This window comes from Ceratosolen solmsi, unplaced genomic scaffold, assembly GCF_000503995.2.
Source record: "Ceratosolen solmsi marchali unplaced genomic scaffold, CerSol_1.0 scaffold47, whole genome shotgun sequence".
NCBI classification, from domain to species: domain Eukaryota; kingdom Metazoa; phylum Arthropoda; class Insecta; order Hymenoptera; family Agaonidae; genus Ceratosolen; species Ceratosolen solmsi.
The window spans coordinates 2,034,180-2,049,376 of NW_011948419.1; the positions used below are offsets into that span (position 1 = coordinate 2,034,180).

A 15,197-nucleotide genomic window follows, 5' to 3' on the forward strand; every position below is an offset into this window, starting at 1 on the left:
TATTCTATGCAAATTTCAGATAAATTCAATCTCGTTTATAATAACTATGGTCTATAAGTTGAGATGAATCTATAAAATTAATATTATTTAAAACGATATATATATATATATATATATATATATATATATGTATGTATAATTATGAAAAAATTACGATATTACATTATTTTGATGTAACTGTCGAGCATTTGACTAAGATGACGTAAAGCCGCTGCTCTACCGATAATGCCGAGTATACGTTCAGTTTTACATATCAATTTAAAAATAGAAATCTACAATCCACGAACAATAGAACCGAATATCTAAATTTGCAATCTTATTAATGAAGTTGGAAAGCACTATCGCTTTCAATAAGCAATAATATTATTTCTGCCTATTTCAGCCCACCGATTTATTAATATGACGCAGTAACTAATATTGTAGAAAAAAAAAAATGGCTTCGATATAGCACCGACTATTTCCATACACGGAAATTAATAACGGCCATAGGTTTATCACGAAATACAAAAGGTTGCGTTGAAAGGATTGACGCCCAACAATACATATCATTCGCTAAGTCTGTCGATACGTCAGCACATATCTTTGACTTTTACCCTTAATTACGGCGAGACGCACTTGGCCAACGACAATGGCGAATTGGCTTTATTGCTGTCATAATAGCTGATGCCTATCCACAATATCCGCTTTTGTGTCGGAGCGGGCAGGTGCGTAGTTGGCTGCTGTCACTCGAGTTCGCAGCTCAGCAGATTAACCGCGTAGTCATTGCCATATGATGTGTGGCTGACCGCCTGCTCCACCTACGCTAGGATGCGCCGGTCCTCTTCTCTCGCTTCTACCATCGTGATGCAATTACCTATTCTGTTTACTGGCTTAGGTGTAGGTTATTGTGCTGGTGGAGTGGACCGAGAATGCTCGGTGTTTGATGTAATTTTTCGGTGTAGCGAGGATTAATGGAAATTGTTTAGCCATTGGCTCAACAAGGATATGGCCCAGTTTAATATTACGCCGAGGTTATTTAACTACGTGTATTATATTTGAAATTAGATTTTCAATTATACGCATCGTCTCTTATTTTTATTGGATGGCCTATGGAAAATTGACTAAGTATTCCCAAAGTAAAGTATTTCGAAACTATTTCAAGCTACTTCACGTGACTTGCGCTTAAAGCTACTTTCTTTCGAGTTAACGTAAGCTTGCCCGACTAACAAGCTTTAATTTCAATAGCATTCCCGGCCATATTTCAAATTTATTACAAATAAATTTTAGACAATCTTTAAGCTACGTTGATGCGGACGACTGAAAACAAAAAAAAAAAAAACAAAACAAAAACAAAACAAAACAAAACAAAACAAAAAAACGAGGTAACGTAAGGTTTAGAGCAATGATTATTTTACTCAATATACGTGGTTAAAAGTAGAATCTCCTAACGGCTACATTTTATGTGTATGATCTTTTATTTTTATTATTATTATTACTTTTTTTTTTAATGAAATTATCATATACAATAATGTCTGATATATTAAATTTAGTAACTTTGAAGTTTTTTTATTTTTTCATTAAATGTATATTATCCTTGAGAAATTTTAAATAGGAAATTGTCGACCTAGTAACTTTAAACGTTTACCGGCTACTTTTACATTTTATTAAGGAAATTTTTTTTATGTTATTTGACGTTTATTGAAAATCTTACGTCGTGCATTATAAATGTTTATTAAAACAAAAAAAAATTGAACATAGCAAAGTATTTTTTAACATTATAAAAATATTGTTTAATTATTATTAAATGTAATTTTCATTTCAACTAAAGAAAAAATCTTGCAAAAAGTACAGTATATAGTTTAGTTTTAATCATTTATTAAGATTTAAATACAGTTATATTATAAAAAAAAAATTATACTGCTTTAATATTATGCTTCTACAATATATGCAAAATCCAACAAAAATATAGAACTAAATATTATTTTAAATGAGTTTACTGCACCGAAGGAATATTTGTTTATTCAATTTAATAAAATTGCACTACAATTGTCTTATTAACTATTTATGTTTATTAACTGCGATTTACTTTTGGTTTCCCAACCTTAAGTTGATTGCGATAAATTAAAAAAAAAATTAATCTCCAAAGCTTCCGTAAAATATCGATAAAAATTAATGAATAATTATAATCTTCCAATAGAATTATCATTATAATTACGATTATATTTTATATTTCGTAAGAATTTTAAATACTAATATTTTCAATTTAAAATTTACGAATTTCGTGTTCACCATTTTATGTATAATAATGGCAACATTGTCTTTAATTAATGAAAAAGTTATGTCGAATTTATTGAATGAATGCATCGAAAAATACATTAATCTGGTTAATTTTGAATCTCAAATATGGATTATTCTCTTGTACGTACGAACTCGTCACTAATGAATGGAAAAGTTGTTTCGGGGCGCTCGGATCTGATGATTTACAATCGACATTTTATTGGTCTACAGTAAGACTTTAGAGGACTATTCACTTGGATCAGAAGTACAATAGTCTTCTTCCAACAGAAAGTCCTTTAAAATACTGTGACATTATATTTTTTCTTCTCTCTCTCTCTCTCTCTCTCTCTCTCCCTCTCTCGAAACATTTTGCTTTGTAATTATATATGAGACTTTTACTATATATATATATATATATATATATATATTTTTTTTTTTACCATGTCTTACGACACAAATTGTCTAATATATATTTATAAAAATTTCATCTCTTAAATTTCAATAATAATTAATTAGGATAACGTTGCTGACAATCAAATTTGCCAATATTCTATACGTACGAAAGTTTAACAATATACAATATACAATCAATTTAACAAATAACATCAAATATTCATCATTTTTTTAAGCGGAATGTCATAAATGTCTTCACCGTCATGTAGAAACCTATAAAATTTTGATGCTCTAGACTATTCTCTAGAATCAAACACGCGTGTGTACGTCATTTCATTACCAAACGTAGACTCAGGTGTTCGATGTAGAGAAGTGGTCCTTTTACTCGTAATGACCTTCTCTTGATCTTCAATGTTGATTTTTAATTCTATACATTGACAATAAATCTGTCGAAGTCATATTCTATCATATTACTGAAGATATTATCAATTAATTGTAAAAATACTTTTGTGATTTTAATGATACGTACTGGAAATAAGCTATTACAGCCAATATAATAACTATACCTAACCAATAATAATCAACTAACCAATAATTATAATTTCTTATATTATACTCTCTGATGGCGTTATTACATTAATTGAAAATTATTTATAACAAGAAATAAATATTAAAAATACATCTAAATCAATTTTAATAAATGCTTTTTTATTAATAATTGAATTCCTATAGTAAAAAAAAAAAAGAACGCAGAACACTTAATGCGCGAAAAGAAAAAAAATGCAATAAAAATATTTCAGAAAACTCGTAAGCAAGAAACTTCTGATTATTGTACGAAGTATACTTTTTTATAGATATGTGTACGTTTATAAATATATATGTTGATTGTTTTTAAATACATCATATATAATAATAATATTTTTAAATGTGCAATGTTTGAGATTGAAGGTATACTCCTATGGCTTTTGTACCAATAATGAAATATTTCCATAAAATAATTAATTCACTACTTTATATTTTTTTATTCTTTCACTCTATAGATTTTTCTATAGACATTTATTTTCATTCTTCATTTATATCTGCCGATTTTTATTATACTACAATTTAGATATATACATTTAAAGTGTATGTTAAAGGAAAATAATAATAAAAAATTTGCTTATGATTTATGAAGGCACAATATAAATCTTTTATATTTTTTATGTCTAATTTTACTTGTTTTATTTTTGACTCTCAAACTTTAATTTTTTGTATAGCACATAAGCATCTTGGGTATCGCAATGCATCGATCAAGAATTATTGGCAAAATAACTTTTGTACACGACAAAATGGCAAATACAGCATAAATCAATGATCAAAATAAATTACAAAATAATTTAATTAAAATCATTTTATTAGTCAATATTGTTGTTAGTTAGGTGTAATGTAGCATAAATTTACATTTACAATGCTTAAGGTATATCTAATTCATAAATTCGTTTAAATATATAATATGATACGATACCTTATGGCCTCTTCCTCAATTTTCATGCAAATTCCATGCAATTATTAGTATTGAAATTATTGGTATTAAATATACGATGAGAGTGGAAAACTAGTAGAGACAATACGAAGACATTGAGTTGAAAAGACACATTGCAGCTTCCTTTATTTCAGCATAGTTATGCTAATAGTTTATAAGCAGCTTGGTTTTATAGTGCGGTAATTTGAAAGTCCCTGTGTAAGCTTGAATTATTTTCATATTTATTATATTCTTTTCGCCTAATAATACATGGGCAATAGAGAAATTGTACAATTGTGGAAAATTTTAGTTTCTTGTGTAAATCTTTATAAATATATTTACAACTTCTACGTTTATGTCGCGTGTTATTCTTTTCACAACAGCATTCATACATTCTTATAGTTTCAAAAAATGTATAAAATTTATACATAAAATCTACACTACATTGCAGTTTGAGCTGTTTTATATATATATTAAATGTGTGATCGAAGAATAAAAATAATAATTTTATTTCGGAATTTAAATTGTATGTAAATAATTTAAGCATAGATATGAGAAAAAAATTAACACTATTAGACTAAATTTTTTCAAACTAGTAATGTTTTTTTCTCAATTTATTTTTGTTATAAAATTTGTAATTAAAGCTTACAGAGATAATTTTCTAAATGATAAAATATCAATTTTAAGCTATTAAATTATTTATTTATGTGACACATATTAATACATTGATCATAAAAGTCAACCCATTCAATTATTTTAATCGATTTTATGAAATTTTGTATTTTGTGAAATAATGACACATCACACAAATCATTTGAAAATTAATATTGAAAAATTAAGTGTTTTTAATAAATATATTTTATCTTGATGCTTTCATTTATTAGAAAATTCTGTATATAAAAATAACGAATAAATATTTCAATCATCAATAAATAAATAAGTATATAATGTATTGAACAAATAAATCACCATCTACGTTCTAATTAATCTATAATATGTGGAAAACTTATTTAGGTTAAAATTTTACATAATTATTTGAGATATTGTTTTTCAAAACATTATATCTTTAATGTACTTTTAACGAATTAATTTTGTATTTATATTATTACTTATTCTGTTGTTATTAATATATATATATATATATATATATATTTTTTTTTTTTAATGAATATTATTATATTCATATTTAATTGATTTTTTTTCTTAAAACCAAAAAAGTATTATATTTTCTATATCTATTCATAAAGTTAGAATAAATATGTCTATTTAGTATATGTAGTTTAAAACAATAATTTACGGATACGTTATATCATTATGTTGTAAAAAAATAAATTGCAATAAACTAAATTTCATTTCACTTTATTTAATGCTTCTATTATTATTATTATTATTATTATTATTATTATTATTATTATTATTATTATTATTATTATTATTATTATTATTATTATTATTATCGTCTTAAACTGCAAAAGCATAAAACATTTGATAGTCAGCAAATTTACTTAAATTCCTTCGAAATTAGAGAACCTTAAATAGACGGACAGAAGTAAATTTACAGTTTTAACACAGTTTAAACAGATTCGACTTCAATCCGACGTAGATGAGATTTCACTATTTATAGTCAGGAAATGCTATTATAATATATTAGTCGTAACTTGGAAAAATTGAACTCATTGTTTATGATTTAGTAGAATAGGCTTCATAAAAATACGAGATCATGTTGTTGTTATAATTCTGTTCTTTAATATCATGAATCCATTTTTAAATACTTTTTAAATATATATTTTTATTCACATAATTATATATATATATATATATATATATATATATATATATATATATATATAATATTTATTATTAAAACTATTAAAAGTAAATGGAAAAAGTGTTATAATATTATATGATTGAGCTGAATATAAATTGAAATTACTTGTACATGTTAGTTAAAAGTAATATTCAAAATATTTGTATCGTGTATTTATACCAGTAAGACATAAATATTATTCATGCCAATTTAAAAACTTTATTAAGCTTAAATTTATATTTTAAATTCATTCGCCTATGGTTAGTAAAATATCTTCAATATTTTTGATATTTAATTTAAAAAAACTAATAATTTATGTAATCATGATAATACAAATTAAAAATTTAACGTATTAATAAAATTAATATTTAAAATTAATATCGCTATTAATAAAAGACTTATATTAGTAAAATTAATTATTATTTAAATTTTTATTTATTTAAATTTTTATATTTAATTGAAATTGTTATTGATAATATATTTAATGGTAAAGCTAATGCGAAAAATTCATTGTATCGGTTTTCATAAGAGTAAAATGAATAATCCATTTGCTTAAATTATAATAATTATATGTAATTTCAGCTACATTATCATCATAGTTAGTATATTGAAGCTAAAATGTTTATTTCATTCAACAGCCTTGAAATAGCTTTGAGTTACTTCAGTATTGAATCTAATTTACCCTAATATAATTTGAAGCTTAATTGTATTGAAAGTTAGTACTCTTTTCAAAAAGATTCAAAATTACGAAAGCAAGCATTAATTAAAAAAGTTATGAATAGAAAATATAATACTAGATGTAAAAGGTTTTTTTTTAATATTGGAGAAACAAAATAGTTGCTATATAAAGTGTCTCAAATGGGAGATTCTCCTCTCTAAGGAGTCAAAAGACTATGAAAAAATATGAAGGAGATGAAAATAGGAAGAGGAAGAGTAATGATTGAATTATTGTGTTTTAAAGGTTAATTCGAATATACCGTGTGAATAAAGTTTTAAAGTAATATTTTGCTATAATGATATAGAGTAAATAATATTTTAGTAAATATATTTTGGATTTTGTTATATTTTGGATTGTTGAATAAGGAGAATTCAGCGGTACATCATAAGTCTATCTGTGATGAAGAGTTTTTTTTTATTTTTGTTTTTTGTTTTAAGATAATAGTCGTACAATTTCTGTTTGCGTACAACGTAATTGTTTTTCTATTTACGTGCAATGCATATGTATACTCGTTCGAGCTTAATTATCTTCATCTTCATACGCGTGCACACCCTCACGCGCTTATGTCGAGAAATAAATGAAAAATGTTTGGGGTAAAAAATATTATTTTATATGTGTGATGATTATTGCGTGATTGCATGTGTAAGTAGGAGGAGGCTGAGGATAAAAGACTGAAATGGTGCGAAGACTATGAAACTCGATGATTTCTACCGCAAGTAGTTGCTGTTTATTGCCAATGGCGAGAAAAATAGATGGTTAGTATTTCATATAACAGCCCATTAAAATCTTTCGCAAAGTATATAACGCGTAGTGTCCGTTCCCAACAACTTTCACGAATCCAGTCAATTGATGGTCACCATAATCTACTATACAATATAGTATATCTACCTCGATTATTCTTCACCCTCGTCTATTCTTTCGATATTAATCAATACGCTGTTTTGAATATCGATTCGCTTATCTCGACAAGTAACACATGTTTCCCATACATTTTTAATAGCAACTTATTCGCTTTAAGTATATATTAACGAATATACTTCTGCCCGTTAAATCGAACCTCTATTTCGTATAAAAATGACGGACGATCGATCGAGCGTTCCTAGTCGATAAATTAAGCGCAAAATGATTGTACGGCAAATAGTTATTTAAAATAATAATAATAATAATAATAATAATAATAAACAATTATTGCTATTGGGAACAGCTTAGTTTAACACGCGAGTCCGCCTTTAAAAAATGATCGCATAAGTCAAAGAATCTCCCCGGGTCGGAATAAGAAAAGGCTGCGTATCCCGCGAGGGAAACGAATAAACAAGGAGTAGATATCGCGCTATTGAAAGGATCGATCGATCGGCCTCGAAAGTTCGAGAGAAATTCGCCGCATCGAGTAATGGAAATGGAAAAGAAAAAAAAGCCGAGAGCGTGTAAAAGTAGCATGGGGGCGGTGAGTCGGTATAGTCGACGGGGTATCGGATGTATCGGGACGTACCTCGAGTTGCTGGAGGCAACGCTGTTGTTGGAGCGCGAGCGGCGGCTCTTGAGAGAGTCACCCCTGTTCACCACTCCCTTAGGTGTTATGCTAAAGTGCCTCTGTCGGTAGTACTCCTCTTCGACGCCGGTATTCGGCATACTCGCAACCCTCGACCTCTGTTGTGGGAGGCAGAGATAATTCGGCCGTCCGGATGCTCGACAGCCCGGCGTTTTGACCGATTGTGAGCGACTGTGATGCGGGCTTCCGTATCTGGTGAGGAGAAAGTCAGTTGGTGAGACGAGCCGTCGATGCTCAGCGATCGCGTCTATGTTTGAAATTTTTCGGCTTATGATATATTCTGCCTCACCACGCCTCTCGTCTATATCTTCCTAAAGATAAAATCTTTATTTCCCGAGTGCTTTATTACTGGCACTAAAGGGACGGGATCACACTTTGAGATTGACATGAAATTACTCGCACTAATCTAAAAGCAGAATTGTAAAATTTTTCCTATGCGCAAGATTCTGCATACAGATAATTCTTTAATCTTAGAACTTTAGTACTTTTATGTGACTCGTAATAAACGTAATCATTGAATATCTCTTAGTCCCGTGTATTTATCCCATTTCAGATGAATTATTACATTAAAATGTCGATAGATGGATTTAGGAATATTTTCTTTTTCGAATCAATACTGAAGAAGACACTTTAAGAGCCAATCTCTTTTTAAAGTTGCATCACTTGAAAAGGAAAAATGAATTTTTGTATATCACAAATTCATTAATCACATGGACACGACCGCACGCACGCACACAAACACGCAACTATATATATATATATATATATATATATATATATATATATATATTATAAGTGTGTGTGCATGCATTAGATATATATATATATATATATATATATATATATATAGAGAGAGAGAGAGAGAGAGAACAAAAGTGTTTTTTTTTATGAAAAAATGTGTTACAAAACATATATTGTCATTATTAAAACAAAAAACTCTTTATTAAATTTGTTGTCAGTCAGTTTATTTATTTAAGAGTTCATATATCCAACAAAATCATGAATTTAAAAATCAATAGTTGGTACTAATTTTGCTTATATAAACTGAATGCGTAATTAATAAGTTTTATGTCAATGCAAATTAACGATATTTATGTATCATATTGTTATTATATAAACATTTTTATCATTCGAATAATAACATAAGTTACACAAGCTCGTAAGTGTACATATATTTCATTGTTATCAAATTATGTTATCAAATTGTTAATAACATAAGTTACACAAGCTCGTAAGTGTACATATATTTCAAGCTGGATTCATGTATAATATATAACGTTGAGCATTTAAAATAACAACAATAATAATGTTATTTTAAATATTTCTAATAATTTATAAATCATGGCTTAATACGTGAGTTTTATGTTAAATAAAAAAAAAAGAATGAACTAAGCATTTAAAGAAAGATTGTTTTCCGATTTCATGGAAGTCTTAGGACATTATTGAACTTTGTGAAACGTACTCCCATACACAATACAACTAAATTTTTCTCATTATTATTACAATATGGGACAGGTTATTTTTTGCATCGTATTAAAAGAAAATCATAAAATAATCTTCCATTGGTATAATAATTCTATTTGAATATTATATTCTATTATTTAATATTTTGCATAAACAAACGAGATGTTTCTTTATATTTTATTTACTTGTTTCTTGCGTACACTATTTATCCGATTTTCTAGACAAAGAATGGATTTCAATAATATTTTTAAATAGTATTTTTAAATAAGTTTACTTTTAATTATATTCAAATTATTCAAAAACTTTGAATTATAATATCAAAGATGCTTCGTAGCAGAGTGATAAATTGTATTGGTCACATAAACGAATGGCTGAAATGTAAAAAAAAAGAAAAAAAAAAGAAAAAAGAAAAAAAGAGAAAAAAACCCTCCGAATAAAGTGAAATAAGAAGCGATAGGTTAAACAAAGAGAAACATGTGCGACGAAAGGCATCATCGAGAAGACTTGAGTTTAAAAAGAAATGAAACGTAGCAGTATTATTTAAAACTATACACAAGTGCTACGTAACGAAGTCGAAGTGATCTGTTACTGTCCAATTTTTCTTTTACTTTCTTTTCAATTCGCGTTCTTTTTCCTCCACTATACGCAAACTTTGATATTATTTTTAATATTTTTCTTTAGTAAGTAACCTCTACAAGTAATAACATAGAAAGATATTACAATAGATTATCTTATCCAAAGTAAAAATTTTATTTCATTGTATTTTTCATCCGGCTGTAAGTATTTAACGTCACGAATTATAGGATAAATGTCAGGTAGAGTTTAATTTTACGTTATGTCAAAAATTACAAACAACATTGTAAATTAGAAAAAGAACACTCGTATAATTGTTTAACGACAAAGTGTTTTATGCACAACATCGTCATCGAGTAAATAAAGATATATATAGATAATTTTAATTTTACTATTATCATGAAATTCTAAAATATATCTTGGTATTTTACATGGAAATAAAAAAAAATGTCCAAGTTAATAAGAAAGTGCTTTCTTTCTTTCCAGATAAATGAAGTTTTTATAAATAAAAATATGAATGTTTCTGGTTGACGTCGTTTCAAGGTTGTCTCGTAAAAATGCAGTTCGATTTTAGTAACAGCCGTATATGCATATGCATATGTGTCTATAAATGTGATGAATATGTACGTATATTGAGCGACGTTGGTGCATAACAGCTGTACATAGAAAAGCTTTCACAACTGGCTGTGTATTTTCGCCATAATAGTCGTTTCCTATTAAAAAGTCTACGGTTGGATATTCGCCTTCTAGTAAAGATGGAACACGGCATTTTTCTCCTTCGTCTTTGTTTCTGGATGCACCTATTATTATAACAGAGTGCGCGTCATTCATTAACTTGTTAAATTTAACGTATTTATGTTTGAGAATGCGCGTAAAGAGTAAATGACACGCGAGAGTAGGAAAGATTCGTAGCGAGCCACTGCAAGAAAAATGCCCTCAATTTCTATTTCAATTTTGCTTGAGTAGCTCCATACAAATTCACTTGGGTAGGAATGATAATGGTCGTTTAGCCAAAAACGACCTCACAAGGCAGTAGTATGCGAGTAATATGAGCCTTTTGATAAATGTTTCTAATGCTTATTATTTAGGGCCGTCGATTTGTATTATGCTGTGGTTTTAAATTTTTATGCTAAAACCGCTAATACAAATAAATATCGTAATCAGTAGGATAATGAGGAGAAATATTTTTGAAATAATATTTGAATTAAATATCACTTTAAAATATTACTTAAAATATTATATGAAAGCATAATTTTATAAATACTTGAGATTGAGATCGTTTATAAATTTGGATATAATTTACTCGGCTGTGAAGTTTATTTCAAATATATGTATTACAATGTAAAAATAAAAGTTAATTGTCATATTGTAATGCAAACTTAATTTGAAAATGTTTAAGTCTACAGTAATTTAAGGAACTTCATATTTTTATTTTACTTTGATCAATGGATTTTATTATCCCTTTTCATTTAATAGACTATTCTATAGTTTAAAAGATCAGACATTTATGTCAAAATGAAACCATCAGGTATTTGATAATAACTATACAAAAGAATATACTAATATTCGAAACAATAGTATCGAGATTTTTATAGTCTTACGTACATATTATTATCCTTATATAATTTTAATGAACATTGTATGCATTTCCTGGTGAATATGCATATAAATACGAATAATACTAAGTACTGATATTTTTAATGTCATAATAGCATTATTTATAATAAAATGTATCTTAAGATTAAAATAACCGAACACACAAATGACTTTTTAGTCATTCGAATAAAAACAATAATATTTATATAATATTCACAAATAAAAGTATTCAGAATTTATTAAAATTATTAATGTTTATGTAAAATTTCTGTTATAATTGTTATGTTTGAGCCAGTACTTGAATTTTCTTGTCATAATATTTATTTGATATATGAAAATTTGTATTTTTCATTATATATTAATTTCTACTACCAATATATTGTAATAATCATCATTAATGAAAATACTAACAGTAATATTTGGAATAATGGAAACGTATAAATATAAGTAAAAAATCATGCGATTGCGAAATATTTTCCAAAAAAAAAAAAAAAAAAAAAAAAAAAAAAAAAAAAAACAACAACAATAATTGAAAAAATAAATTATCCATCGGCCTTTTATCCATATTTTGTAGAAAGATTGTGTTTTCTCGAGATGCTTTTTTCTCTTCTTTCAATGTGACAAGATTTTTACATCTAAAATCAATCGTACATGTACAATAGTCCTATTTCACTTCCTCGTTCATTCCTCATCTAATCCTTTGAATATATTGCATTACTTAATTTCTTTTTTCGATTTAATTTTATTTGTCGACATTTTATTATCTTGCCTCCTTTACGACTTTTCACAACTCTACCGTTCTGCATGACCCTTCACAATCTTTACTTCATCTAGATTCATTTTCCTAATACTACCTAATACTACCTATCTAGCACCTACCATACGCCGCTTCTTTCCTTGCAATTCCATTTTCATTCAAACATTTAACAAGTGTGACAACTCGTAGTCAAGTATGCATGTCACGCTTCAACTACAAAAATAAAGGCTTTCAACATAGTTCTGATAATGACTTCTTTAACATTCATTCGTCAACTATAACAAAGATATTTGCCCATCTCTTCTTATAAAATAATAATATAAAATAATTAATAAGTTATAATTAAGTTATTAATTTTTTCTAATTAATATTAAATTTAGATAATAGAAAGGCGTGTATTATTACAAGAAATATATAAGATTCATATGAGTTATTCCTAATTTTGTCGTTTCTATATCTATGATATATCGTCAATTACGGTAATTATAATATTTTCTAATGATGATTTTTAGTTATGTACTTTGTGTTACTTATGTGTATATTCTTATGCTTATAAGAAACAATTCATTACTTTTAAATAAATAATTATTTTGTTGCCAAGAATCATACCCTCATTTAATTCATAAAAATAAATTATTTTTTCCATTTTATGAAAATTTTAATAAATTAAATAACATTGAAAGTTTTCACTTACTCAAACATTCGTTTTCAATATAAATTGTACGTGATATATAATGACGTCTTTTTATCAATTAATACCATACTCTTTTGCTGTAAAATTTAATTCGTAAATTGAAAGGTCATATCATAATAGTGATGATTTATCAAAATAATTTAAACAAAAAATTAGAAATAACTTTTCATCGTACTGAAAAAATTTTCTATTTTATGCATAAATTATAGTTAATTATAATGCATAACATCTTATGGATTATGCAAACGCTGCCTTATATGCAAAGATAATTTAAACTTTTCCTTTATTTCCAAAAATTTTGAAATATTATTCATTTAATATGATTATTATTTAATAATAAAAAATTTCGTTTAATGTAACGATAATAAAATGAAAAATTTCAATATTACTCTATATTAGGAATATAGAGTGTTTTAAATTATAGATTTAGATGAAGTAATTAAAAATTCATGATTATAAAATAACGAAGTCCGTTAAATTAACTATAATCTTATGAATAACTGCTTGGCCATTAGTTTATTATTATATGCAATAATTATTAGTGTTTTACATTTTAAATATCTTTTGAATAAACTAAATTTGGCTTTTACGAAAATTCACTAATATAATTTAATTTTAAAATTATAAAAATAAATATATTCTCATATAATTTTATATATTATAAGTACTAAAAAATTATAAGCCATAGTATTTTCATTGACAATAAAGAACAAAGATTTAAATTAGAATTTTAAGTAAGAATATATTAAGACAATGCGTATTTATTAATTTTATTATGAAAAGGAAATTTCTTTACATGCAATCGATCGATTTAAGTTTCTAAGTAAATTGTAAATGAGTTAAATAACGTTTTATCATACAATAAAATACTCACAAATATTAATATTTATTGAAAACGGTATATTACTTTGTACTTTTTTGAAAAATATCATCAATTTTTAATAGACAGATATATTTATAAGTATTGCACTCATTCGTAACAGATGAATTTCTAACTCTACAGAGTCGCTATATAATCGTTTTTAAAATATCAAATAAACGAGAGTAGAAAAAAGCTAAAATATTATTATCTACATTTTCAATGATTTCCTTGACAGGAAAGTATCAAGTAACTTTTTTTTTTTTTTTCACCACTACCATAAATTTTTACTATTTCAACTTTTATATCGATGTGAATGCCTATCAAATCAAGAGACATTGTTAACAATATCGTGAATAGATAAAAATACTGAAAAACATAAGAAATCTGCACGTGTAGAAATTGGCGAGAACAATATCGTTTTAGATAGAACACTCTGTACCGTAAAGTAAATATGATTTTTATATTACATTTGGAAAATAGCGATCGAAGCGAATAAACAATTTCTTCAGAAATACTGGTTGAAATTATTATTTTCATAATTCATCGATATCTTGTAAATCGTATAATGATGCAACTTTAAATTTAAACATTTTTTAATATCAAATTTCATTATTATTATTATTATTAATTATCAAAAATAAATATCCTAATATATACATAAGTCATTTACATGTTGTTACATATATTCATAATCCTTCAGTAATAATTATAAATATTATTTATGAATTAATAAAATGCTTAATATCTTTATAAATTTAATGTTGGCAAAAACATATATTCCTTGACTTTGTTCCTTCGTCAAATTGGATAATCATAAATTTATTATTTATCGGTTCGAGATTGAGAAAATGTCTCATGTAATTTTTTGGGAAGAATACCAAGGGTCATAACATTTAAAAAAAATTCTTCCACGCTCATCGGAGGCTCGGAAAGCGCAGTAAACGACCGTTGGTTTTAGCTAGCAAGAGCGCGCCGAGTCTGTTTATGCGAGAATATGTCAAGAGTGAGAGAAATATATAAACAATCG

General features: G+C 26.4%; 1 protein-coding gene across 2 annotated transcripts in view; it reads right to left on the reverse strand.

Moving 5' to 3' along the window:
- The window catches only part of LOC105360532 (uncharacterized), a 183,701-nt gene that overhangs the window by 80,159 nt on the left and 88,345 nt on the right, over nt 1-15,197 (reverse strand). For both annotated transcript variants that reach the window (XM_011497454.1, XM_011497452.1), the window contains exon 7: nt 8,165-8,416. In XM_011497454.1, coding sequence (XP_011495756.1) covers nt 8,165-8,416 — 252 coding nt within the window. The remainder of the gene's footprint in view (nt 1-8,164; nt 8,417-15,197) is intronic.